This window comes from Apium graveolens, chromosome 1 (genome assembly GCF_009905375.1).
Source record: "Apium graveolens cultivar Ventura chromosome 1, ASM990537v1, whole genome shotgun sequence".
Lineage (NCBI taxonomy): Eukaryota > Viridiplantae > Streptophyta > Magnoliopsida > Apiales > Apiaceae > Apium > Apium graveolens.
In genome coordinates this window covers 26125695-26150718 of record NC_133647.1, presented here as the reverse complement: position 1 = coordinate 26150718, position 25024 = coordinate 26125695, and the positions used below count along the sequence as shown (strand labels likewise).

At 33.7% G+C, this 25024-nt stretch overlaps 1 protein-coding gene and 1 long non-coding RNA gene across 9 annotated transcripts; both read right to left on the bottom strand.

Moving 5' to 3' along the window:
• Nucleotides 1–642: 642 nt before the first annotated feature.
• On the bottom strand, nucleotides 643–5029 carry LOC141719619 (E3 ubiquitin-protein ligase UPL5-like). Its single transcript, XM_074521996.1, has 3 exons — nucleotides 3277–5029; nucleotides 2000–2589; nucleotides 643–1348 (listed from the first exon to the last, which is right to left on the bottom strand). Exons 1-3 carry the CDS (start codon nucleotides 4943–4945, stop codon nucleotides 1085–1087), a joined length of 2523 nt encoding a protein of 840 aa, XP_074378097.1. The 5' UTR covers nucleotides 4946–5029; the 3' UTR covers nucleotides 643–1084.
• Nucleotides 5030–10396: 5367 nt separating this feature from the next.
• Nucleotides 10397–14874, bottom strand: LOC141661916 (uncharacterized). Of its 8 annotated transcripts, none has more exons than XR_012550172.1 (8): nucleotides 14583–14862; nucleotides 13742–14121; nucleotides 13261–13403; nucleotides 12709–12857; nucleotides 11828–12111; nucleotides 11546–11655; nucleotides 10923–11102; nucleotides 10397–10653 (listed from the first exon to the last, which is right to left on the bottom strand). It is a non-coding gene; the product is annotated as an uncharacterized LOC141661916 (long non-coding RNA). The 8 variants fall into 8 exon arrangements; XR_012550174.1 differs by having other exon boundaries at nucleotides 11546–11600; XR_012550168.1 differs by lacking the exon at nucleotides 11546–11655 and having other exon boundaries at nucleotides 14775–14874.
• Nucleotides 14875–25024: the final 10150 nt, after the last annotated feature.

Sequence of the window (25024 nt, the reverse complement as noted above, 5' to 3'; positions counted from 1 at the left end):
TTGACAATCAAGTGTTGATACCAAAACACACTAGAATACTAGAAATAATGAAGACCTGATGGATATCACAGTCTTTTATCATTCTATGCAAGTCCCTAATGAGAAGGTTTATGCAGACTGAGACATATATATTTGCTCAACCATCAGGATATGGAATGGTAAAGCAATGACTACAGCTCTGCTATACATATCACAAATACAACGGTAACCATATGATGCATATTATTCGCTGTGTTTTCAATATTTAGTTAATCCTTGTTGTGATCGAATCACGGAAGTAGAAGTTTGAGATTTAGACAAGAAAGGGTCGGAAAACAAACCCTTGTATTGATTAGATAATAATCGTACCTACTTTCAGTCTCCAACAAGCATGCCAATCCTTTGCTACAGATGAATTGCACTTATATATTTAGTACTCCCACACATATATTGTGAAATCACCATACTAATATTACTCTATCTTTCCAACTTATACAAGATCATAGAGCAATTCTGTCATTATCAAGAAAAGCAAACTCTGGAATCTGACAGCAGAAAAATTGTTCGGCTCTTAATTTATAAATAAAATGTAATTTACTGTAATAAACACTTCGAAACAAAAGCATACAAACTACATTCATCAAAAGAAAAAGGAACATCATGATCATAACTTCTTACACATTTCTATATATCAAAGGGCACTATTCTGCAACATGTACAAGCTTTGTATCAACAACATACTTGTATTTGCGACCAAAAGATTTTCTGTTCCGTCATTTAAGGTTTGTTTCAACAAGTACCAGAGCTGCAGCAAATCTGCTTCTGAGTAATGAAGAGTAGACAATCTTGCATGTCTCTAAGCTTTGTATCAACATTTGTCTGTGACCAAAAAATTTCTATCTTGAAATGTGATTTTTGTTTCAACAATTACCAAAACTGCACCAAAATTGCTCCTCACTGGTAAGGCTTAAAAATATTTGCATGTGCAGCCACAAAATTCCTATCCCGAGATGTGAGGTTAGTTTCAACAAGTAAAAAGCTGCACAAACATGTTCCTGACTATGTGCAGCCAAGAGATTTTTTATCCCACCATGTAACGTTTATTTCAAGAAGTACCAAAGCTGCCGCCAACATGCTCCTGAGTAATAATGGTTAAACGATCTTGCATGACTTTTAATGATTGGTAAGGTGGAAAACGCAACTGGTAAAAGCATGTTTGAGACGACGGAAGGCGATTGCAACTCTCGTTCGTCTTGTGAATGGAAAGCCGAGAGGTTAATCCGCGAAAACCTTCTACAGGAAGATACTTCACTGACGTCCAAAAGAAGAGTAAAGTTGTTCTCTGCTCCGCTGACATACTCCCGACAGTCTGCAATTTGAGATGGATAATTCTATAGTAAGCATTAATAAATATAATGATTCTGGCAATAAAGGATTGGTGCAGTGATTGAGCTCGTTTCCCCTTACGGGAGGTTAAGAGTTCGATTCATAGTGTGTGTGTTATTAATTAGCAAATAAAAACGTAATGATTCTCTTATGCCAAACAGTAATAACTACACCGCAACAGTTGGAAGTAAACAAGGATAGAGAAGTAAACAACGATAGAGACAAAGGTGCAACCAGACAGATAAGTACTCAATATATTACCGCTTACTAAAAATCATATAGGATAGAAGTTAGTTCTTACTTTTTTCAAAGCACTGAACTGCTGATGCTGGACTGCAGCCAGGCCACAAGAGAAGAAAATAAATGTGACGGGGGCAATAAATAGTTTTCAGAGATTCACATAATCCAGAGAAAGATCTACTAGTTTACAAAGAAAAATATTTTTTTTTGTAAATAATATGAAAAACTAACTGCATTGTGCACAGAAAGTCCAAAGGATTATACTTCAGAACTTGCATGATAGTGTTAACGTCTCGTAGCTAAGACAAACACCTCAAAATGAAAAGAAAATTAACATCATCACCTTTTCCTTAAGCCTCGCATAAAAAGGAGTAAGTATTACTGATTTACATACCTGCCAGAACCAAAATATTTGAGGATCATTCTCCATGTAGCCATGGTACTCGGTGTGAGCTTTCCAATCTTCAACAGATATAGCTTCTTCACTCCCATACAACATTCTGTCAAGATCTTTAAGTTCTAAGCATTGGAAGAATGATAGTCGAAGCCTTTCGGAACCTATGACATCATCAAATCCGCGAGTAAACTGAGCTACCTGCTCTCTCACAGAACCTACAAAACGATGTTGAAGAAAAAGGTCAACATAATTTCCTCTGTTTCTACTAGTCACGGCAGTATGTTTTCCACCAGGGCAGAGCTCCACAATGTTCCTATATCCGAAGTTGTTAGTTTCTACAACAAATGTTAGAGAAAGATCATCTTGATCAACAATCTCAGAATCCATCTCCAATATTTTCTTGCAACTACTATACAATACTGGATCTGCATCTTGTATATCTTCGAGAGAAACATCCCTTCCGGCCAATTGCAGAAAAAGTACTCTGTCAAAGACAACACCAACCTGTACTTTGTGGATTAAGGCCAATGCTATCATCCGGCCAGAAAACCTGTAGTATTCTAGGTGCAATGAATTAACCTGAGAGGCTGCAAAACAGAACAGGCCATAAAATACTTGAATTACTTATGATGAATGTAAGCTATTCCCTGATTCTCACCGTAGCACACACGGTTTGTATAAGCTGGTGGTTTGGGGTGAGAACGTGATGGCATTTTTCCCCGCCAACTCTGATAGGCAGCTTAAAACCTTAAAAGCATTTAGTAACAAGGTATGACAACGCTTCCTGTTTCAATGCTTCTCTTCCTTTTTGTTCTTGCATGTCACTTGTTAATTCATTCCAAGATAGTAACTATAACCATATTAAGCAATCTAGAAATGCCACAATATTTTTTTTTATTGAACCGACTAAATAGACCAAAATCTATCTTGGCAGCATTGCAAAGATCAAAGCGTCTAATTGACCAGAATGTATTTATTTTATAACTTAAAAAGATCATACAAACGACTTAATATGCATCAAGTCTTAACTTTAACATATTACACATATCAAAACCGAAGGACATGTTAGTATTACTTCTCATCATATTTGTCTAGGTCGATTATCTCAACTTTGGTTGGTTGTCATGCACACAAAAGGTTACGTGTTATATTACAAAAAAGTAATTAGAATTAATATAGTTTAAAATATTATAATGACAGAAACATAAACAAAATAAAACTTTTAGAAACCCACATGTAGGACAGATTATTATGAAAAAGAACACCTAGCTTACCAGGATTGGGAAAAAACCTTCTACGATCATTTGAACAAGCAACAAAGAGTGCATATTGAGGATCCAATATGGCTTGACAAACTAAGACAAGCCATTCTCTCAGCACGCCAGGGCCATAAGCTTCCTCATCTTTAAACTCCACATATATACCAGCTCGTAGTGTTTTACCCTTGGCATATGCAATGAACTTAAAAGATTCTGCCAACAGTTGTGATCTCCTGATAACAATATATAGACTGAGGTCGTCATACTCATCCTTGATTTCTGGAAGTAACATCATAGCCAAATGCCTTCTGCACTCAAAATTAGTCCCCCCCTTATACTCAGAAATCCATCCATGATCATCAGACCTCACAGCATACTTGATAATTAAGTAGCAGAAAGAACGCTTCCTATCCCGTAAGGTTATCCGCATTTGTTTTGCTATGTCTGGAAAGAGCTCAGAAACATTATGTAGTTCCTTTAAGACAGCAAGATACTCATAGCACCCAAGAAATTCTGTTTCTGTGCGCAACAATACCTCCATTTCTTTCAGACATTCATCTATCCTTTCCAACAATCTATGAAAAGCATCTTTAAGAAATCCGTATTCTTCAATTGAAATATCAAAATACACATCATAGGGAGGATTCCCGTACCTCTTTATTCCGAACATCTCTTCTTTGATAAACCTTATTACAGGAATCAAAAAGTTATTTAAAGAAAGAACATCGTTCATCAAAGGCAAATCCAAGGTATCTGATCTTAAACCAGCATGCAAATGGATATTTATCCTAGAAGCAGCCTCACAAACTAAAGACACCATATCTGTGAAGAGGACAAGATGTTTATTACTTCCACCTCCAATCGGCAATCTCTCAACTTTAATATGTCCCATCATAGCAGCCAGATAATTTTGGCATATGATATATGATGCATCCTGGTACAATGGCCTCTTACGCAGTTCCTTACAAATCACTACCAATATAGGCGCAAATTGTTGATACAAGGCTTCCGGCAATAAAAAAATTGCCATAACTAATTCTCTTATCATGAAGTCCACACCAGATACTCTGCTATTCTGAGACTTATAATACATAGCTAAAGCCTCTGGTGCCCCACAGGACAGAAATATCTGCAAATATCCTGAAGCTTTCTCATGATCATTTCTCGGAAATTCTTTAAAATATTCTGACAAGTTATGTTTAATCACAGTACGCGCTTCAAAATCCTTGGCTGCACCCTCTGATCTCCCTTTACACAAACTCCTCATTAACAAAACCATCTCATCAATCAACTGATGCGCTTTCGGATAAACAGTACTCCGCATAATTCTAACCATCTGTAGTTCAGAATCTTTCTCGATACAGCATTCCCTCAGGGTTTGCTCCCGGTAAAGCTGCCTGCTCCTGTAAATCAATCTTTGCTGATTTATCGGGATTCTAGTTGTCGATTGTATTATTTCATGAACTGATTCAACTGTATCCTCAGCATCAGCGCGAACAACTAATGGTTTCATTCCTGTGAACATTCTTACAAAGAACTGTAGGCTAGAATTCGATTTCGAAGACGCAGCTGACTGAGCTTCAACGTCACGTCTCCTTCTAACGGAGGCAGAAGATTCGCCAGGGGAATAATTGTCCACCTTGCGTTTACTCTGCTGTTGTTGACAACAATTGAAGAGAGGCATTGTGTGCGCAAGAATGAACGAACGTTAATATCGAGGACAAGATTTTAAATATAAATGACAGGGATGGATTATAATCTAAGAGCTCACTGCCCGAGGAAAAACCTTCACTTCTGTGGCTTCTATGTGTAATGTATGTAGTCACTTTACATTTATAGTTGTCAATCCACCTCCTTATGGCTATTCAAAGTTTTTCAAAGTATTTTCTTTTTCAATAATAATTATGATTACAGATAAGTCTCGGAATTTTTAAACGGATACCTTTCTTATATTTTGTTCGTATTCTACTAGACGCGTCTTTACCGTGAGAATATATCTAATGGATTTCAATAACATAAATACTATGGTTTAAATGCAAAAACTATTATAATTACATAACGCTTCGTATATTACATATATATCCAAAAAAAGTCTTCGATTTCAAGAATAAGTTGGTCATTTTATTGATTAATTTACATGTTAAAGTCATCATCCGTTATCTCTAATTTGTAAATGCACATAGTTATAACCTCCATCTACCACCGGAAAAATTAATTTTTATTTAACTTTATTGACATCATTACGTCCGCATTAAAGTTTATAATTTTCAAATAAAAAAATTGAGAATATCTTAGTTGGACGACTACACAGATTTAAACATAATTTAAATTGTATCATTTTCATACATAATTTTTTGTTTTCAAATTTTAGCTAAAAAATCTTGATTTGTGCAAAGCTACATCTTTTATGTATTTTGAATATGTTTTCTTTATTATTTTCATGAATTACTAGTTACGAGTCATTGTTATATATTCAAATTATAAATTTTATGTGTAATGAATGTCTTTCCTGAACTATTTTATCATATTTTGGCCTATTTCAGGACTTTATTGAATTAGTCGACCCTAATTTAACTTAATTGTAATTTAATGTAATTGGGCATTTTATAGAGAATCATACATGATTCGAGTCTTAATTGAGTTAATCAACCCTAATTATTATCAAATTGAGATTAATTTAAAAATCAGCCCTCATTTCGGTCTTATTGCAACTTTTTCCTAAGACATGTCCCTAATTTGACCTAATCTAAATTAATCTTGAACTAATGTTGATCTTAATTAATTTAAGAAACATATGTTTGATCTAATCGGGTCTAATTATGTAATCATATAGGTAATTTGGATTAATCTACGATAACTTTAATCTAGTTAGTGCTAAAATTGTTCTATGGTACTTAATTCAAGTCTTAACTTTGTCAACAACCTAATTTGGTATAATTTTTGAATTATCGGTAATCGATTGCTTAACTAATAGATCCCAATTTTGACGTGATTGGAACTAATACGAAGAATAATTCTTAATCAAGGCCGCAACTGGATTAATTGACCTAATTTTGACATAATCGTGTCTATGATGGGAAATAATTTATAATTTGGGCCTTATTTAAATAATCGATCCTAATTTTGATATCATTGAGTCAAATTTGTGAAAGCATTCTTAATGTTGACCTAATCGGAACATGATCAGGTCTAATTTCATAATTTATTAATTTTTTACCGGTGTTATATATCGAACAACAGTCTGTCATCCCTTTGAAAAACTTCAAAGGTACAAAGTCGCTCAAACGCTTTCCAACAAAACTAGTATGTTTAAGATGCACTTCGTAGTACGCCTTAACACCTGTCAACCTCGCATAAAACTTTGCAAAAAAAACTTTCAAGTTAAAAGTTTCACATCCTTCGTGCATGCTTTTGTGTACCACAAAATCGTCATATGACGTTTGACGACATTTGAGCATGCGGACACCAGATATAGTATTTAAATAAGTCAGCCATGAACGTGTGCATGGGAAACCTCAACCCGACCTTCAAATGCGCAATCGGTATAGCTATATAACTTTCTTCATCCCGAAAATATAGCCGCTTATTATCAAGCACCAACCTCCACTTATAACCACCATCCTTGAAAAATAAGCGGCTAATCACAACCCGCACTTATCATTGTCAAATATAGTTTTCCTATTTAAATGATTGTAGCCACCAAAGGCAGCATCCATCTCCTCCTGATTATATTATAGGAATAAGCGCACACCAAGTGTACGGTACAACCCTTCAGAAGTTCGGAAATATAAATATTGGTTGATATCCTCGACATCGGCATAACAATGCACTATCATACCTTTTCAGCCCCCTTTTGTCATCTACGAGAGCATGTCTATTAACTCTTCTCGGTTCCTCGAACATTTTCACAAAAATCGATACTAACATGAAAAACAATAAAACATCATGACAAACGATACACAAATAAGCAAGCTACAAAGCAACATTACATAATAAAACTATTGTCTAAAAATCCCTTAAAGTGTGTTAGGTATGAAATGCATACAAAGGGGGGGGGGGTGAATGTGTGTTTCTTGATTTTTCTTGCAAACGTTTTCAAGTAAATCAAATTAAGTGTTTTAGGATTTGGTGAACTTAACAACTAAAGTATATTTGTAGTGATAAATAATTAACTGTAAAGAATAGAGAAAACAATTATAAAAAATTATTTGATCTTTATTTAAAATCAACCGTGTTGTTCTATAAATCTAAGTTCTTGAATATTAAAAACTTAGCTTCTATTTGAGAGAAATCATAATAGATCTTGACTGTTTAGTTACTTCAATCTTACAAGGCACTCCAGTTCTTCAATGATCTCAGTTCCTCTCAATACTTCCATCAGCTTCAGTCATTCTTCCAATGAGTAACTACCAAGATGTTCAACCTTGTACCTTGACAATCTGTGGGTTCTAATGTTTAGAAACACACCATTCTCAGAACCCCTGTTTAAACCTTGAGCTTTAAGTTCATTTGATCTTCTCTTCATTTTGTCCAACTCTTCAGCCTTCTTAATAGCTCTCTCTTCCATCTCCACCTTTTCCCTTCCTCTTCTTTCAATTCTATTTATCAACATCTCAGCTACTTGTACCTTCCTCATTCTTGTGAACATATCATTATCAGTCATCAGGCTGATCATCCTTTCAAACTCCACTATTGAGAAGTTTTCCATTATGTCTTTCTTGAATATGTTTAATGTGCCATCCTTGAAGTAGATCATCACATCTCCCAAAATATTCACATAGACTTTGTATATGAGTTCATCCTGTTGAATATTGTAATCATCTTCTGAGAATTCTTCTCAGATTGGTAGAAAATCATTTTGATTACAATATGCCCATAGTGCTCCCATTTCAACCTTATTCATTCTTGGTTTTCTTCCAATAGATTTGAATTGTGTCTTGATTGGTAGCTTGAATGATGGAGATTTAACTAACTTTTTCAATGTAAATTGGTTGGCTAGGTCAGGTGCTTTTAGTAAAGAGTTGGCTGTGAGTTTGCAGAAGTATCTTGGTTTAGAGGTTTAAACAATTGGAGTTTCAGTTTGGCTAAGCATTTGTTTCTGTGTTTTCTGAGTTTGAGGTTTTTGGCTTATTGGCGTCTTCTCGGTATCTTTCTCATCTTTTTCACTTCCTTTCTTCTCTCCAACCTTATTTCTCCCTTTCTTTTCATCCTTGCTACCCTTCCCATTTTTATTACTCCCACTGCTTTTGCTAGAGTGACCAAGATTTGAGCCAAGAGATTTATGCTCATCTTTTTCTTGCTCATCATCATCCTTATCCCCATCCTTAGTGTTAATAGTCGTCTTGGATAGCATGCTCTCAGCATTGTCAGTGTATCTCCTCATAATCCCGATTAATTCAATATTCTCCATAGATCTGTTCTTTTTCAGCTTCAACCCTGATTCCAAAGTCATTATCAACCTTTTATTTCCCATCACACAATGTTTAGGTATTTGGAAGTGTTTGCATTTTCTAGTGGTTGAACATATGTAAGCCACCCCTTTGCTAGGCTGAAGAAGGTTTCAGGAAAAGCTCTTTATTGCCCTGATTTGAGTTCCTTTAGCAAGATGGTGTCTTCTGGAATCATCACCTTGACTTTGTTGATGAAGATATCCAGTTCTGAGGCTCTCCTAGATTTTAAAAATGATAAAGAGACCAACATGCACCTATCAACCCCAACCTCTTTGAAATTAACCATAACCCTCCTTTCTTTCATCATGCCATTTGAGACTAGAATCACCCTCATGAAGTTCACATTTCTGTCAACAGCTTTCTTATATATATGGTAGTTATGGTTCACTGAGACTCTCAGGCACTCTAGTAATTCATCAAACTATTTGTCTGAGCAAGGTCCTTTAGCAGCCTTTTTGAATCTCTCTTGCATTCAAACCTCTTATGGATTTATAGATTTTAGCTTAGACTTTTCTCTCTCCATCTCCCTCTTAGTCTTGGTAGTAGGCTGAGTAGGATGTGTAAAAATATGAGCTCTGGCATTTTGAAGTATTTCATGAGGTGGGATTTTTAAAGTTGCCATGATATATACTAGAGACATTTGTCTGCATTTGAAAGTAATGCTGGGAGTCTATCAATGACTTGTATCTTGTTGGCTTTAAACTTGTTGAGTGAGTTGACTGACTTTGGAAGCCATGTTGTGGTTTGATGATTGAAGTTCAGTGATTTGATTTTGAAGATTTTGGATTTGGGGAAGTGTAGATGTAGTTGAGCTAGAAAAACTCCACCATCCATGTTGTTCTGAACCACCCTTCTGATTTCTTCAGTCATCAAAGCAGAAGGCTCAAACCTAGATTTGTGGAGCTGGTCTAGTTTGACCTTGGTGTCATTACTCTGAGAGATTTGATTTTGCATAATTGTATGTAGAGCTAGGAATGACTCCCTCAGTTGCTTGATACTGGATTATATTCTGGATAGTGTAAGGGTGGACAGTTTATCAGAAAATGTGATAAAATGTTGTTTGACCTCTAGTTGTTTTCGTAGGACCTCATATATCTTCTTCCTCACTATCTTTACTATGTTATCATGATGATCATTAAGAGTTTTCTCGAGTACTTTCTCATTATAGTTGAATGGTTTGAGTTGGGGCTTGTGAACTTCTGTAATGGCATCATACGCTTTCTAAGGAGTAAGCACCTTGGCATTGCTACCCATAATCACTAGTACAAACTTGGCTTTTAGCGTCGGTTAAAATAGGTCAAATGTGTCGGTTATTGGGCGTAGTAAATGTAGGCGACACTATAGGTATAGGCTTTAGGCGACGGTTAATTAGACGATGTTAAAAGTTAGTCTGTGACGGTTTCATAACCGACGCAAAAGGGCATTTAACCGACACCTATGGATGTACAACATCGTCGGTTGTCTTGAATAGCCGACACATATAGTCTTTTTATTAGCGTCTGTTGATAAAAATGCCGACACCTATAATATTTATTTTTAGCGTTGCTCCTCTAATAACCGACGCCTAAAGTTGTTTAAATAAAAAAAATATATTTTACCATTTTATTGATATTGTTTTCAACCTACTTCACATGTATACACATCCATCAAATAAAAATATAGCAAACATCAATTGCAAACACGCAAAAGTAAAATTATGAAATATCATCATAAAATTGATTAAAATTAATTTAAATGAATTTGTGCTATCTTGTTTATCCTTGGAATAAAAAGTACAATAATATCTACGAGTATTACATTTTACAGACAGACTGTTTTAATCCAAATGAAGCTAATGAAACAGGCTAGAGCAACTTTCAGTTGTGAGTTGTGACTTCATCGGGAACAGCAACCTGTAACCTTGTAAGGCATGCTATCAGAGGTCTAAGCTGATACCACAAGCCTACAGTAGGAAGGAGACTCGTTAGCTTATGATGCAAATGAGAGGATAGAAATGTAACAAAAATGAGTACAAAATTTGTTGAATCAAATAGAAAATCATAGATAATAAAATTCTTTACATGGTAAAAGTAACCTATAACAAATTCCATAAACTGAAGTATCAAACCATACTGATGAAGCAAAAAAATAGAAAGATTTACCTCAAACGAGAGAGTAGCAAAGTAGCATATATGAAAAAGTAAACAAGTATTTAAGTGATAATGACCTCACCTTTGACTGTTCCAATCCCAGCCTGTGAGAAATTCTCAGTTACTTCTATTGAGATCACAGGATAATTACTAACAATCAATGTTGTGGCTATCTAAGATCCAATTGACCCTCCTTCAAGAATGGCAACCTTCTTTACACTTCTTGGTATAGTATCAGTCCACGATCAGACATTCTTGGAACCTGTCAACATAAGTGGATTTCATAAATATGGAACTGAGTTTACATGCCCCTATAAATCAGAAATGAAGAAACATGATTAAGTTCATACAGCCAGATTTCAATAGAAATACATGAATACAAAATACATCGAATCGACTCATTAAAAACTTAATGAATACTGTCTACACTCTCTAACTTTTAATTAAATTGTTTTCCCAAGATTGCAACCTTCAATGTGTGCTATCAGTATTACAGTCTATTAGTTTTAGTAAAATTCCTAAAGACTACACTGGAAGCTTATAGGACGAAAAAACATCTCTAGCACAAAAATGTGATGTGCAACTATATAGACATCTCACTATTTTGATTTAGAAAGATTGATTCCGTAACCTTTTTAGTAGTATTAAGTTGGGAAAAATATTTAATAATGTATATAAAAAAAACAAAAGCAAAGAGTTGCATACCAATATGATTTTAAGAGATTTTGACGCGCTAACAAGGCATGGGAGTCTTTGCGTCCTTGAAAAGATTAATGATCATTAAGTAGTCAAGTTGACATGCAGGGGTAAACACCCTAGTCTCAACAACAGGTTAGGAACAGAGGAATGTAAGATACATCTACTTGGTAATTCCAAAAATGTTTAACAGAAGTGGTTGAACTCTCTGTTCAGATTAAAATTACTTTTCTTAACCCTTGACATCATAATTTAGAACCTATACAGGTGGTAGCAAATATTAAAAAATACCTCCAAATCCGGGAATAATGCCAATCTGCAGCTCAGGGTTGCCTAATTGTGCATAAGATGTAGACATATGTGCATGACAACTCTGGGAAGTGAGAGAGTGAAAGAAATGCACACAAGAAATTCTTCATAGACTGCAGACACAATCCGCACAACCATATTAGTTAAGAAGATATTTCTCTAAATTTAATTAATTACAGAAATATAAGGTGCAAAAATATAAGGAATTCCTGTGCCTAGCTTCAAGGGCATTTGTGGCCGCAATCCTTTTCACCAGAATAGGGTCTCTGCTCGAAAGAAACTAAATGAGATAGAGAAGAACAAAAATTTGTAAGACATTATATGGCTTCAATAACAATGGATGGATATTACTAGTCACCAATATTGCGTATCAATTTTAACATTGATCTATCATAGTTATGCTTTGAAGTAACTACCACAAAATATTTGCTCAAATAGAGTTTGGATATATTTATCTTCATTCTAATACAAGGTTGTGAATTTAAATCTATTAATCAGACTCAATAATGTTACTAGATACTTTCAGATAAAAGCATGTTAGGACACTAAGTGAGACAAGACAAACACCGACATTAATTCAAACTCCTGACAAACAATCTATAGTAGCAGAACATACAATCTCTAGACAAATAGAACATTAATTTTGAAAGTCAATAAGACATGTGTATATTTTAAGACATGTGTATATATGCAATTTATGAGTAGCTCTGGATTCTATCCATGTGTAGACCAGACATATATGCATAATGATTAATAAATTATTAATATAAATCCTATAGGGACTATAGAAAGTATGGCATGACCAGAAGAAGCATGTAAGAAATATTATATTACCTATTCTAATATCAGAAAAGTTTTTGTACCTGGTCTTGAATCCCTGGAGTTCAACAAGTCTCCTCCACAACGCTGTCCAAATTTTCTGCAATCAATAGCTTATCATGTCCTTTTTGTCTTCCGTAAAGTTGGTTATGAGAACTTCTCTACAATTGCACCAACATATCAGAGCACAATTCTGCATATTAAATAGGACTAGAACAAATTAGTACGGAAAAAATAGGACTTAGAGCACAATGTTAACTACTAAATTAACAATCGATATAAATTAACAAATTAGTGAACAAAAGATGATAGAACCTCAACCTATTTTCTATGTAATTAAACTTTATTCTACCAAAAGTTTCCATTTTAGAGAATGGTTCTAATTTACTACAAGCTAAACGATGTCCTTATGTATAATATTACTATTCAGTTCCAACTATTATTAAAGCACCTAGCGTTTACCACCAGATAAGAGAAATGAATTCCTAGTATGTACAAAAAATACAAAACCAGTGAATTATTTGGCACCTTCCATGAGGGCATCAGTCAGATAATCAACGACAAGGAAAATATATAGATTAAATTACATCACTTACCGGATCCAACAACAGTAAAGGCCTGCCTATACTTCTTATCCTGAACATCCCTGGCAACAAAAACACCCTTAAGGCTCGTCTCAGTAGTCCCCGGAGTAGTAACTACAACTGTCCATTAAAAGACATAGTCGTCGATTCATGCCCTATAGCGAAAACAACCAATTAACCTTCAAATCAGAAACCTTGGAAATGGGTTTTACTAAAATTGACATTATTTACAGTTTCAGTAAAAATTTTAGTACCAAAATATAATTACTATAAGTAGCTAATCAAATCAAAATCAGAAACCTCGGAAAAAGGGTTTCTGTGTATATGGTGAGATATAATCACTATAAGTATCTAATTAGACAAAAAAGTAATATTCTTAAAAGGAAACTAGAATACTTATGTGGTAAAGTTATATAATTATATAGTACACATAGAATACTTAGTATATTATACAATCCAGAGAGAGGGTTACCAAGCAATAATTAGAACTTACAAATTTTCGACCAATCATTGAGCATCTGTCAACACAAAAAAAAGATTTGGAAATGTCAAACTCAGATAAACAGAGGCTTAGTACGCATTTCACTTCTTTAGATAAGGTTAGATACTAGCAAACTTTGATCCAGTGGTGTTATATTAAGAGGTCGCGCGACATGAAGACCAAAGATTGTTGTAAGGCATCCCAAAATTCAGCAACGATTTGCTGGGGTTCAAAAGATTTTGTTGCTGATGAAGCAGGGGTGTCAAATCCAGAGCATCCTCCTGGTGAGTAAGAACTCAAAACATATCCAGTCGTCTTATTAGGCCAATCAACGACTTACTTAGTGACCTTCGTCAAACAACTGCTTCCTTTTGAGATTCAGCAACTATTTGCTGGGGTTCAAAAGAGTAATAAGTCAGGTTCTATCTAGCTATCATATAATCCACCTTGGCCCTACCCGACTTCTACATTGCTAGGCTGATTAATTTCTACCACCAATAATATGTTGACCAGATAAAAATTATGCCTCTGCTAAGACACAGGTTATTACTTTCTTTTTAGCACACACCAACAGCAAAATAAAACCTGTAACACTATGCACGTGAAGTTCAGAATTTATCCAAAGAAAAAAAGCAAAATATAGTTAACACTTTTGTACAATTCTTGCCGGTTTTTGTAATACAATATGAAACAGAGAAAACATTATCCAAAAAGTTGTAAATAAAGATTTCAGGGTTTCCACCTGGAGTTGGTTTAAAGAGGAAAAAGAGATCGAAATCAAGAATAAAACACACATAATATCAAAAACCTAGATATAAAAACTAAAAACTTAATAAAATAAACAGAGACATACATATCGGAAAAGAAATCCCTCTTTTTGTTAATACAAAGAACCCTAAACTGGTAAGAACCTAGATGAAGAATCAATTAGCCCAGAGAAATGAACCCAGAGAAGCCCAATTGAATCCAGCACGGTAAAATCATCATTTTAATCAAATTGAGGAATCACATCAATGAGTTGAGACTACAGCTGAGGGAGTTGTACCGATTAGTGAGTTGAGAGTGAAGGGAGAAAGTGGAGGGGGAGAGGTGGGTGGGAGCATGGGTAACCGCAGCTGGCCATTTTTTTAATTCCTCTTTTGAACTGATCAATAAATTTTTTCCTCAGTCCTGTATATATAAATATTTCATATTTCATTTTTTCACTTAGTATTGTTTGATTTAAATTTTGACATCTTAATAATTTTTATTTTAAATGAAATAAATTATAGGTATCAAAAATTTATATTAACAATTTAAAAAAAAGTTCTTTAACTTTTTAATATAAAAGTCATCAAATATTTTATATTATATTATAAAAATCTAAATATTAAAATTTTGATAATCGGGATCCATCTATTGCTTGCTGAAAGTCATACTAATTCATTATATTTTTTTTCATATTTCCAACATACATGTAAAGATTACTTACATAAAAAAAATTTAAAGTAACATGTGCGATATAACAAAACTTTTAATTTTGGTAGTCAATATATATATATATATATATCAATACAAAATATATTTTTTTTAAATATATTTTAATACAAAAAATTGCAGAAACCTGTCGAGATTGCATGTAGTTGCATAAAATTGAAGAAAAACCGTATTTTAGAAAAAAAGTAATATTAGAAAAATGTATATTTGCAAATTAAAATAATTAATTTTCACTATTTTTTTAAAAGTGATATTATATCCGTAAAGATCTTTTTGAACTTTGTTATTTTTCAAAAAATTCTTAAATTTAATTATATCAACCATTAAATATAAGTAACAAACATACAAAAATTTAATTACATAAATAATAGTAAAAATAATAATTTTAAAATTAAATACAAATTATAAGAAAATAATACATTTCAAATTTTAAAGTTTTGAAAAGGTTTTTTTAGTGCAAAACATAAAAAATTAGAAAAATATATTTGAGGAGAAAAATTATGTGAATTGAAGAAATAATAAAAGCTTAGTAAAAAAAGTGAAAGGAACATATGGGCCTGTGGCAGGAGTGGGTTGGTAGGTGCGTTGCTGGAGTTCTTTGCTTCCTGTAACGTCGGCTAAAATATGGTCGTTGCTTGAAGTAAACATTAAAGCGTCGGCCAGGGTTTCACCGTCGCTTAAACTAGAGACTATGACGTCGGTTTTAAGAGAACCGACACTGTAAAATGTTTTAGGCGTCGGTTGTTTCTTGCCCGTCGCTCAAAGGTATTATAAGCGTCGGTTAATTTGAACACCCGACACAACAGGTCTATACAAATGACAATAGCAACGGTTAAAGGTTATAACCGACGCTTATAAGGGGTTTAGGCGACGGTCCTCCACATGACCGACGCATAAAGTGCGACGCAGAAAGTCATTTTTGCACTAGTGAATGGTGACATACTCCTCCCTAAACCTTGACAAGGCATGCTCTATGTCTATAGTAATTGATTTTGACAACCATGTATCAACATTTCTAACCTATTGAGATTCATCCACAATTTTGTCATGCCGAGCTTCAGCATCTTCTTTATGAGCCAATATAATGGCTTGATAATCTTGATCGGACATTCCTGAAGTTAGTAGTTGTTGAGCAATGTTGGCAAGTCCTTCTATTTTATCCACAAGCATGTCATCTACTAAAGTTGGTTGAGCTTGAGCATCTTGGAGCAATTGTGCTAGAAGGTTAGGAGGTGGTTGTGTTGATATAAATGGAATGTTAGTGTTTAGGTTTGAGGTGTTTGGGGTGATAGGTGTTAGTGTTTGTGCCCTAGAGACAACACTATTATGTTTATATTGTGAAATATTTGGATTATTAATTATGATTATATGAATTATTCTTTAGTAATTTATTATATCTTTATTTTCTGCGATAAGATGTTATATTAATAAATGTCCTTGGAATATGATATATAAATCTATATCTCTAAGTACGTGACTTAGAAATGAGATTATGAGAATAGTATTGATATTCCTAAAGGTCCCTAGTCAAGTATTATTGTTAAGGGATGCTAATAAATACATTGAAACTAGTGTGTTTGTTGGCTGATGATCACATCTCATTGATCATAGGTATGGTGATACTAAAGTCAAAACACAGGCACATGTATTAAATACATGGTGCTGGATTGACCCGTTGTGAGATACTACATGTTTATAGTGTCATAAGTTAATCACACAGTGATAATGATGTATTGGTCCTTTGACCTGAAATTATTATATTTCTATACGAAAATTAATATACTTTTATACTATTAAAAGTTATCCTTGACCGGGTAATAATAAAAATAGACATTGGGTACATTATGAATCGTATGAGAAATATGAATGATCTAGATGGGATTTAGCCCTCCTTTATTAAAGGAGTGATATTATTGGCCTCTTGATTGAGTAAGACTATAAAATGCATGGTCGTGCTCAAATACTGATTTGTTTAATAGTTTACTCATTGATCAAGGAAAGAAGGATTGAACGTTAACAGAGGATGACACAATGCATGCCTCGAGTTTTATCTATAATATAAGGCTAAAGGGATTATATTACATTGTACATTATTCACGAAAAGTTAAATTGTTCACCGATTTTAATTATTATTACTTGGGTAACAATGATGTATTACTAGATGTCGCTCATTGTTTATGATTTTAAATTAGATTTAAAATTGTTGCCAACGTAATAATAACCTAAAGGGTTGCACAAAGAATGATTGGAGGATTATTTAATTTAAATTCGGATTTAAATTAAATGTAAATAATTCGAATTATTTGTTATTAATTAAGTGTGACTTAATTAATTAAATAAATAAGAAATTTGAATTTAATATTAAATCCAATATTAAGTTATTGGATGATTAAGTGAGACTTAATAATATAATAATCAGAATTTCGAATTTAATAATAATAATAACTCTAAAATTCAGTTTAGGGTTGGAGGCCCATTAGCTCTTGCCTATATAATATCTTTTTCTAATAGAATTAGGTTTACATATTTTATTTGATAAAACATAAACCCTAGCAGCTTGAAGAGAGATAGAGAGAGAGCAAGAAGGCGGCCTCAAGAACGTGCTAGTACACATCCATCCTCCGGGCGATCATTCGTGTGGATACCTTCAAGGCATCAATCGTTCCAGCGACGGGCTACGTGGTGATCATTCAAGACCTCCATCTTTCAATTAACGTAAAACTTCTTAAGGTAAACATACTGAACTACAAATTAAATATTATTTTTCGCATGGATCCTGCGGAGGGTTTCAATTTTTAAGATTTAAATTTACGTTTTTCGTTGCGTCTATGTGCTAAAAAACCTTTCAATGGCATCAGAGCTACTTGCGAAAAGTTTTTAATTCATTTATGTGTTTAACCGTTTTTGATATATGAGCATGTACGTGATTTGCCATGATTTGATGTTGATATAATATGCTTGTATATGTATGGTTTTGAATATATGATATTCATGTGAGTTGTACAATCATAAGATGATTATGTAATCTGTATATATACTGATATATACATGATTTATGTTTGTTCTAATTATGAGAATCGTATTAGATACAGATTCTGAATTGGCTGCTGCAGATTTGCTGAAATCTGGGACTGATGTCCGATTTACGCAAACGAATACCCTATTCGATAGGTAAACGAGCTTCTGAACAAAACTGATACCTAAAGCTATCATCGACTCGTCTGTAAGGCGTTTGACGTCGTTTACTGCCCGTAAACAGTGATTCTTGTTTTTCTGATTTGATTCTGGTTTTTCTGATTTTTGTCATATTTCTTTTATGATTAGATCATGGATAATATGATATGTTAAGATCAGATTATGTGTTTTAACATGCTTTTATGTGTTGTATGAGCATGGTGGATGGTTATGGCCTTTCGACCATAGTGTAATGGTTTTGGTTTTAAATATGACTTGCATGTCGTCAATCTTTGTAATCATAAATCTCGAATGTAACTCGAGTTATTCTTGTAAGTTCATTAGATTAGTTTTACTTTCAACCATTTAATGTAATTGAAGACTCAATATTGTAACACCCCCAAATCCGGGGTCAGGATTGGGTGTCATTACATAACTTTAAATAATAAAAACCTGTATATTAAAATAAATATACAAAAACCCCTTATTATTCAGGATCGCTTACAGGTTATGGTATGAAACGAGAATCTAACCTTCTAAAATTTACATTGTGTAAGTACAATTTCATTACCTCATTACTAATTTTCTTGTACTGATCACTCTGACACCTCCAAATTTCTTCAGCTGGAATCTCACCACCTTTGATGTCTATTAAAAGCTATTCACTTTCGTCCTTATTTGATACTGAAAGAAATAAGAGTTCACAAAGCAAGAGTGGGCCAAAAATGCCCAGCAAGTATCATAATTGGTTTCCAGGTATCAAATCAAAGAAACTCCTGGAAATAATTTTTGAATAATTTCAAAACATTTTTATACATTAAGAACAGTTGAGTGAACAAAACGTCGGCCCTTATTGGCCTTTAGTCATAAATCACATTTTTATGTAAAAGAATAGTGAACGTTTCAATGTTTCATCCTTTTGAATCAAATCTTTGTTTGATTTTGTACTTATGAACTATTCGGGAAGGAAAGCCGTTAATGGCGATCAACAATAAATTAGACTGAACATTAGAAACCAATATATGCACTATACCCTGCTGATCAGTTAGGATACAGTGTGGATCTATACCCAACTGCATAGACCCACCAACATATAGGGTACTGAGGCACTACGGCCCAAGGGTCCGGTCCATCCCCGACCCATAGGATCCAGCTCATCACTGGTCCTCATAATAACCGTCTAGCCCGTAGAGTATTTTGATGTCAAATCATTTTGATCTCAAAACATCCCAACTCAGGGTTCGCAAATAACCCGAAAGAATGGGTATTTGCTCAAGAGAGCAATCGATAACATAAGAATAATAATGAAAAGAACTAGCATAATAAGAGTAATTGCAGCAAAATATAAAACAGTTAACTATTCTGAACTTAGAATAGGAGCGAATAAATATTTACAGTATTTTAGGAGAAAGGTTAGGAATACTTGCCTCAATTGATAATCCTTTGATCTTTAACTAGTTGCCATATCACTCAATCCTGTTGCATCTGTATTTCCCTTGACAGGCTACTTGACCTTTTTTATCATTTACCCTCTTAGTTTTTCTTTATTCTAAATCCACTCATTTCATTACTACACGCAATCAGGCTTTACTTCTACAATCTATGTCTGGCTTTGAATGCCTCCCACTATGAGTATCTATCATAAAAGATACCATTCAATTAACTGAAAATATATAATTGTCTCATCTATACGTTTATCCTTATCATCAACCCGCCCGCTAATAACAGATAAGGATCATCTTTAATCATATAAAGTTTAATAGACAAGAGGACTCATAGTTCACATAACACATAAACACACAAGGCACGCATCACATATTCCATATAACACGTAGTCATATAATTCATGTAGCACATGAGTTGAATCGTCAAAAGATAGATCTTGATACGTTTAGGAATGAAATCGGCTCAAAAAGAGTATTTTATTGATCAATAGTTGACTCAGAATGATTCGCAAAACAAGTGATCTTTTGATACAAAAGAAATTAGGTTTCGAAAGTATTTTTATTGAAAGCGAAATATTTTTCTGAGTCTAGAGGCGTTCGTTTCGTGTTAAACGGACGAACGGTTGGTTTATTATGAATAAAATAAGAATAATTCAATTAATAATAATATTAATTGAATTTTTAAATACCTTTGTATAAATTTTAAAAGCACAAAATGATTTTTAAATCATTATTTGGCTTAATTATAAATAATTACATTTTATTTAACTATTTATAGATAAAATTAATTAATTAAATAAATTAATCAATTAATTAAATCCATAAATAATTAATTAAAATAAATTATAAATAATTAAATCAAATTTTGATTTTTGAAAATAATAAAGAAAATAATTTTATGGAATTAAAATAATTTATTCAATTAATTATAATAATTAACTAAATTAATTTGAATTCAAAAACAATTTTTAGAATTTATAAATGATTTTTGAATAAATTTTTAAAATCAGAATTTCAGAAACAGGAACTTAGAACAGCTGCACTAGAAAATGGAACGAAGGGCGGCCAGAACGGGGAGGGTGACCGGAACTAGGAAGAACACTCGACGGAACAAGTGAGCTTCTCCAGTTTCCGGTCGCCGGAAATTCGCGGCCCCAGCCCCGATTCGGGGTCAAAACCACATGGAAACTCGAGGCTTTTACTCCTAAATTCATCTAACAACGATCAGGAATCAGAATCCCACAACAACAACATCAATCGATGAGTTCCTCACCGATTCCGGCCAACATCCGAGAAGAACTCGGCACTTTCCGGTGAAATACCGATTTGGACAAAAAGCGAGCCAAACTTAACAAATCTGGTATCAAATCGAAGCCTATTACAACCACAATCTATTCGCGTAATTATATTCATCTAACAATTAACACAAAACTTAATAAATCAATTCAAAATTTAAGCAACTTTCATAAACTCGTTTAATCACTTCCGAGAATCGTTTGGTATAACTAAATATTCGAATCAATTGCAAATCACATAGAGAAGCTATTCCAATCCTCAAAATCAGTCAATAATCCAAGAATAAAAAATACCCAAAAATCAACTAAAACTGTTCTTGAACAAGAACCCTAATTTTATTTTTCCAGAATCAAATTCATTTTTCTACATGATGCAAACCTCAAAATCTGACATATTATATACCAAAATGATCAGAAAATTATTCTCTACATGATTATAATATCAATTCATATCAACAACTTCAAGAACAAATTTTCATATTTAAAATCTTAATAAATTCGAATTAAAACAATTAGACAGAGGATTACCTGAAATTTCTGGGTTTGATTTGACGATTGATTATGATTCTATATTTTGATAGCTTCGTTTTGATATATTACACGCTTGAATCGGAGTTCGGTAACGCCTTCGTTCGTGCGTTTGATTCTCAAGAACGTATCATTTTTAGGATTTTCTCTGTAATTACTATAACTTTACTGGTTGTAAATGAATAAACGAATAAAATGAAATAAGAAATATGCTATTTATATTTACGGAATATTGGTTCGTTCTGGATCGTTTTGGACCGATAAATTAGTTGCTTAGTCGCTAAGTAACTGCAATAACGATCCGATTTGATATCAGCTTTGGATATTTATCCCAACCGGGCCTTTATAAAACGCTTTATACGAAAATAATGTAATATTATCCCGTCTTTTGAGAATACGGGTTTTATTGATTTATCGAAATGATTATCGTATCGAAAATTTTGCGCCGGGCCACGTACGGGTCAAATCGTAATCCAGATCGAAAAAGTCAAAACACGGAAAATGTCTGAAATTACCAGATTATGTTAGGAAGGAGTTTTTGGAAGAGTTTAGGGTTGTAAAAACGTAAAAACGGTTGAAGTTGGACAATTCCCGGCTTTATAAAATAATTTTGCAATTATGCGTAAAATAATTAATAAATTCATAAATCATTACAAAATCATATAACACTCCAAAAATCACCAGAAAAATACCTTAATTATCTATATTTTATTCTGGTCATATTAAAATTTACATGCTCACATTTTATTATATACCAACATCCAAATATTATTATCAATCATCAGATAATTCACCAAAAATTCACATAATAATCACATAATAAGCATTTATTGATAGAAATAATTAGACGTTATATCCCGGATGTTACAAATATGGCTATCCAATGGGGTTGATTCAAAGAAGAAGACGAGGCATACAAGAAGTCTAAACCAAGAAGAAGACCTATGTAATAAGTAGTTGTATTTATTTCGATCACCACATTAGATAGACCTTGATCTTTATCATGAGCTTGATAAAGATCACATAGGATGGGGCCATAACCAAACACATTTACTTTATTGCACTTTACATATTGATGTATGAATGTATGTATAGAATAGTTAATGATACATGCTTTAATTAGAATAATTATGAATGAATGTAAGTATTAGATACGTCACCCATGTCATGCCTAAACAAGATAAAATCTGCAACGACTCAAGATTTTAAAATTTACAAACGATTATGAGATTCTCGTGTTTATGAAACACGGAATGAAATACGAATCTTCTTTATTTCTGACATGGGGCGATTTTTTCAACAACGGGTTCATAGAACTTGTAAGGTTGTGGGTTTTAAGCGAGACCGATGTGACTCCTCCACTACCTGGAAATTAAATAATTGACGAGTATTGATTTGAAGTATTTTATTCAAGGAAAATTGGGAATCTCTTTATGATGGGATCATGATTGTTATAATACTAACAAAACCCTAATATTTATATTAAGTTATTTAGATGCCTTCCAATATGTCCAACGTGTTAACCCCTAGATCGATAAGGAGTGGGTTCACCAGAGCGAAGTACTCCCATCTATCGTGGAACGACGTGTTGAAGTATATGATACTTTTTAGACCTTTGGGTTTTCACTTATCTAAGTTACCACAATAGGATTGTGAACTTAGAGGCATAGAGTTTGATGAGATTTATTGGATAAATAAGAATAAATGTTGTTCCACTAAACTATCCAAGAGTTATATAGTTAATATAATTGACAAATGTTGTCTACATTATTGAATCATGTTTTGGGAGTAAAGCCAAAGCTGAACTAAAATGTTGTGAAAATTTGGATCTTGGCTCACTAGAAAGTATATAGAAGGTACTATTTCCGAATTAATAGTTATGGCTATTAATTTGATAAAATAGTGGGAGACATATATTTTGATTATATATGAATAATCACTTGAACATAATTTAATAACCATCTGTAAACTAATTTATCTTATGCATTTTAAATATTGTAAATATCAAATGGCAATCAATTCAAACAACTTCTCTGTGCGACCAGTCCTTGAGAAGGACAAGCTTACAGGAACAAACTTCCTTGACTGGCAGTGGAACTTGAGGATTGTCCTCAAACAAGAGCGCAAGCTCTATGTCATAGATATCCCTCGCCCTGCACCTCTCCTTGAAGGAGTATCCCGTGCTCAATATTATATTTATCAGAAACATATCGATGATGACACGGATGTTCAATGTCTCATGTTAGCGACCATGAGTGTTGAACTTCAGAAACAATATGAGAATATGGATTCTTATGATATGATAGAGCACCTTAAACGTATATTTGAAGGACAGGCTCGTCAGGAGAGGTTTGATACTTTTAAATCGTTGCATGCATGTAAGTAGGGAGAACGTGATCCGGTTGGACCGCATGTTCTAAGAATGATTGAGTATATTGAGTACCTTGCCAAGTTGGGTGGCCCAATTGCTGTGGAGCACCAGATTGACCTAATTTTGAAATCTTTAAACAACAGCTATTCTCAATTTGTGATGAATTACAATATGAATGAGATAGATAAGAACCCCACCGAACTATTGGCTATGTTGAAAACTGCTGAGACCAACATTTTGAAGGCATCCCCTGCTCCCATGTTGATGGTGAATAAGGGGAAGGCCAAAGGAAAGGGTAAATGGAAAGGCAAGAGGAAGATGAGATCTAAATCGAATGCCGATCCGAAACCTGATACGACCAAGGCTTTGAAGCCTAAAGGTGGTGTTCCAAAGGTTGGTGATTGCCACTATTGCAAGAAACCGGATCATTGGAAGAGGAACTGTCATGCTTATTTGGAGCATCTGAAGAAGAAGAAGGCTGTTGTTACTGCTTCTGATTCGGGTATTTATGTTATAGAAGTCAATTTGTCTACTTCTACATCTTGGGTATTAGATACTGGATGTGGTTCTCACATTTGTATAAATGTGCAGGAACTGCAGGGAAGTAGGACATTGGCGAAGGGAGAAGTCGACCTACGAGTTGGCAATAGAGCAAAGGTTGCTGCTTTAGCTGTAGGGACTTATCTTTTATCGTTGCCCACTGGGCTTGTTTTAGAACTAGATAACTATTTTTAAGTGTCTGCGATTTGCAGAAACATTATTTCGGTTTCTTGTTTGGACAAGAAAGGTTTTTTATTTTTGATTCAGAACAAAAGTTGTTCCTTTTCATTCAATAATGTTACCTACGGGGATGCACGTTTGTTTAATGGTTTATATGTTCTAGATATAGATACTCATGTCTATAACATAAATAATGATAATAAACATATTAAGATGAAAGACTCAAATCAAATATACTTTTGGCATTGTCGTTTAGGTCACATAAATGAGAAACGCATTTCCAAAT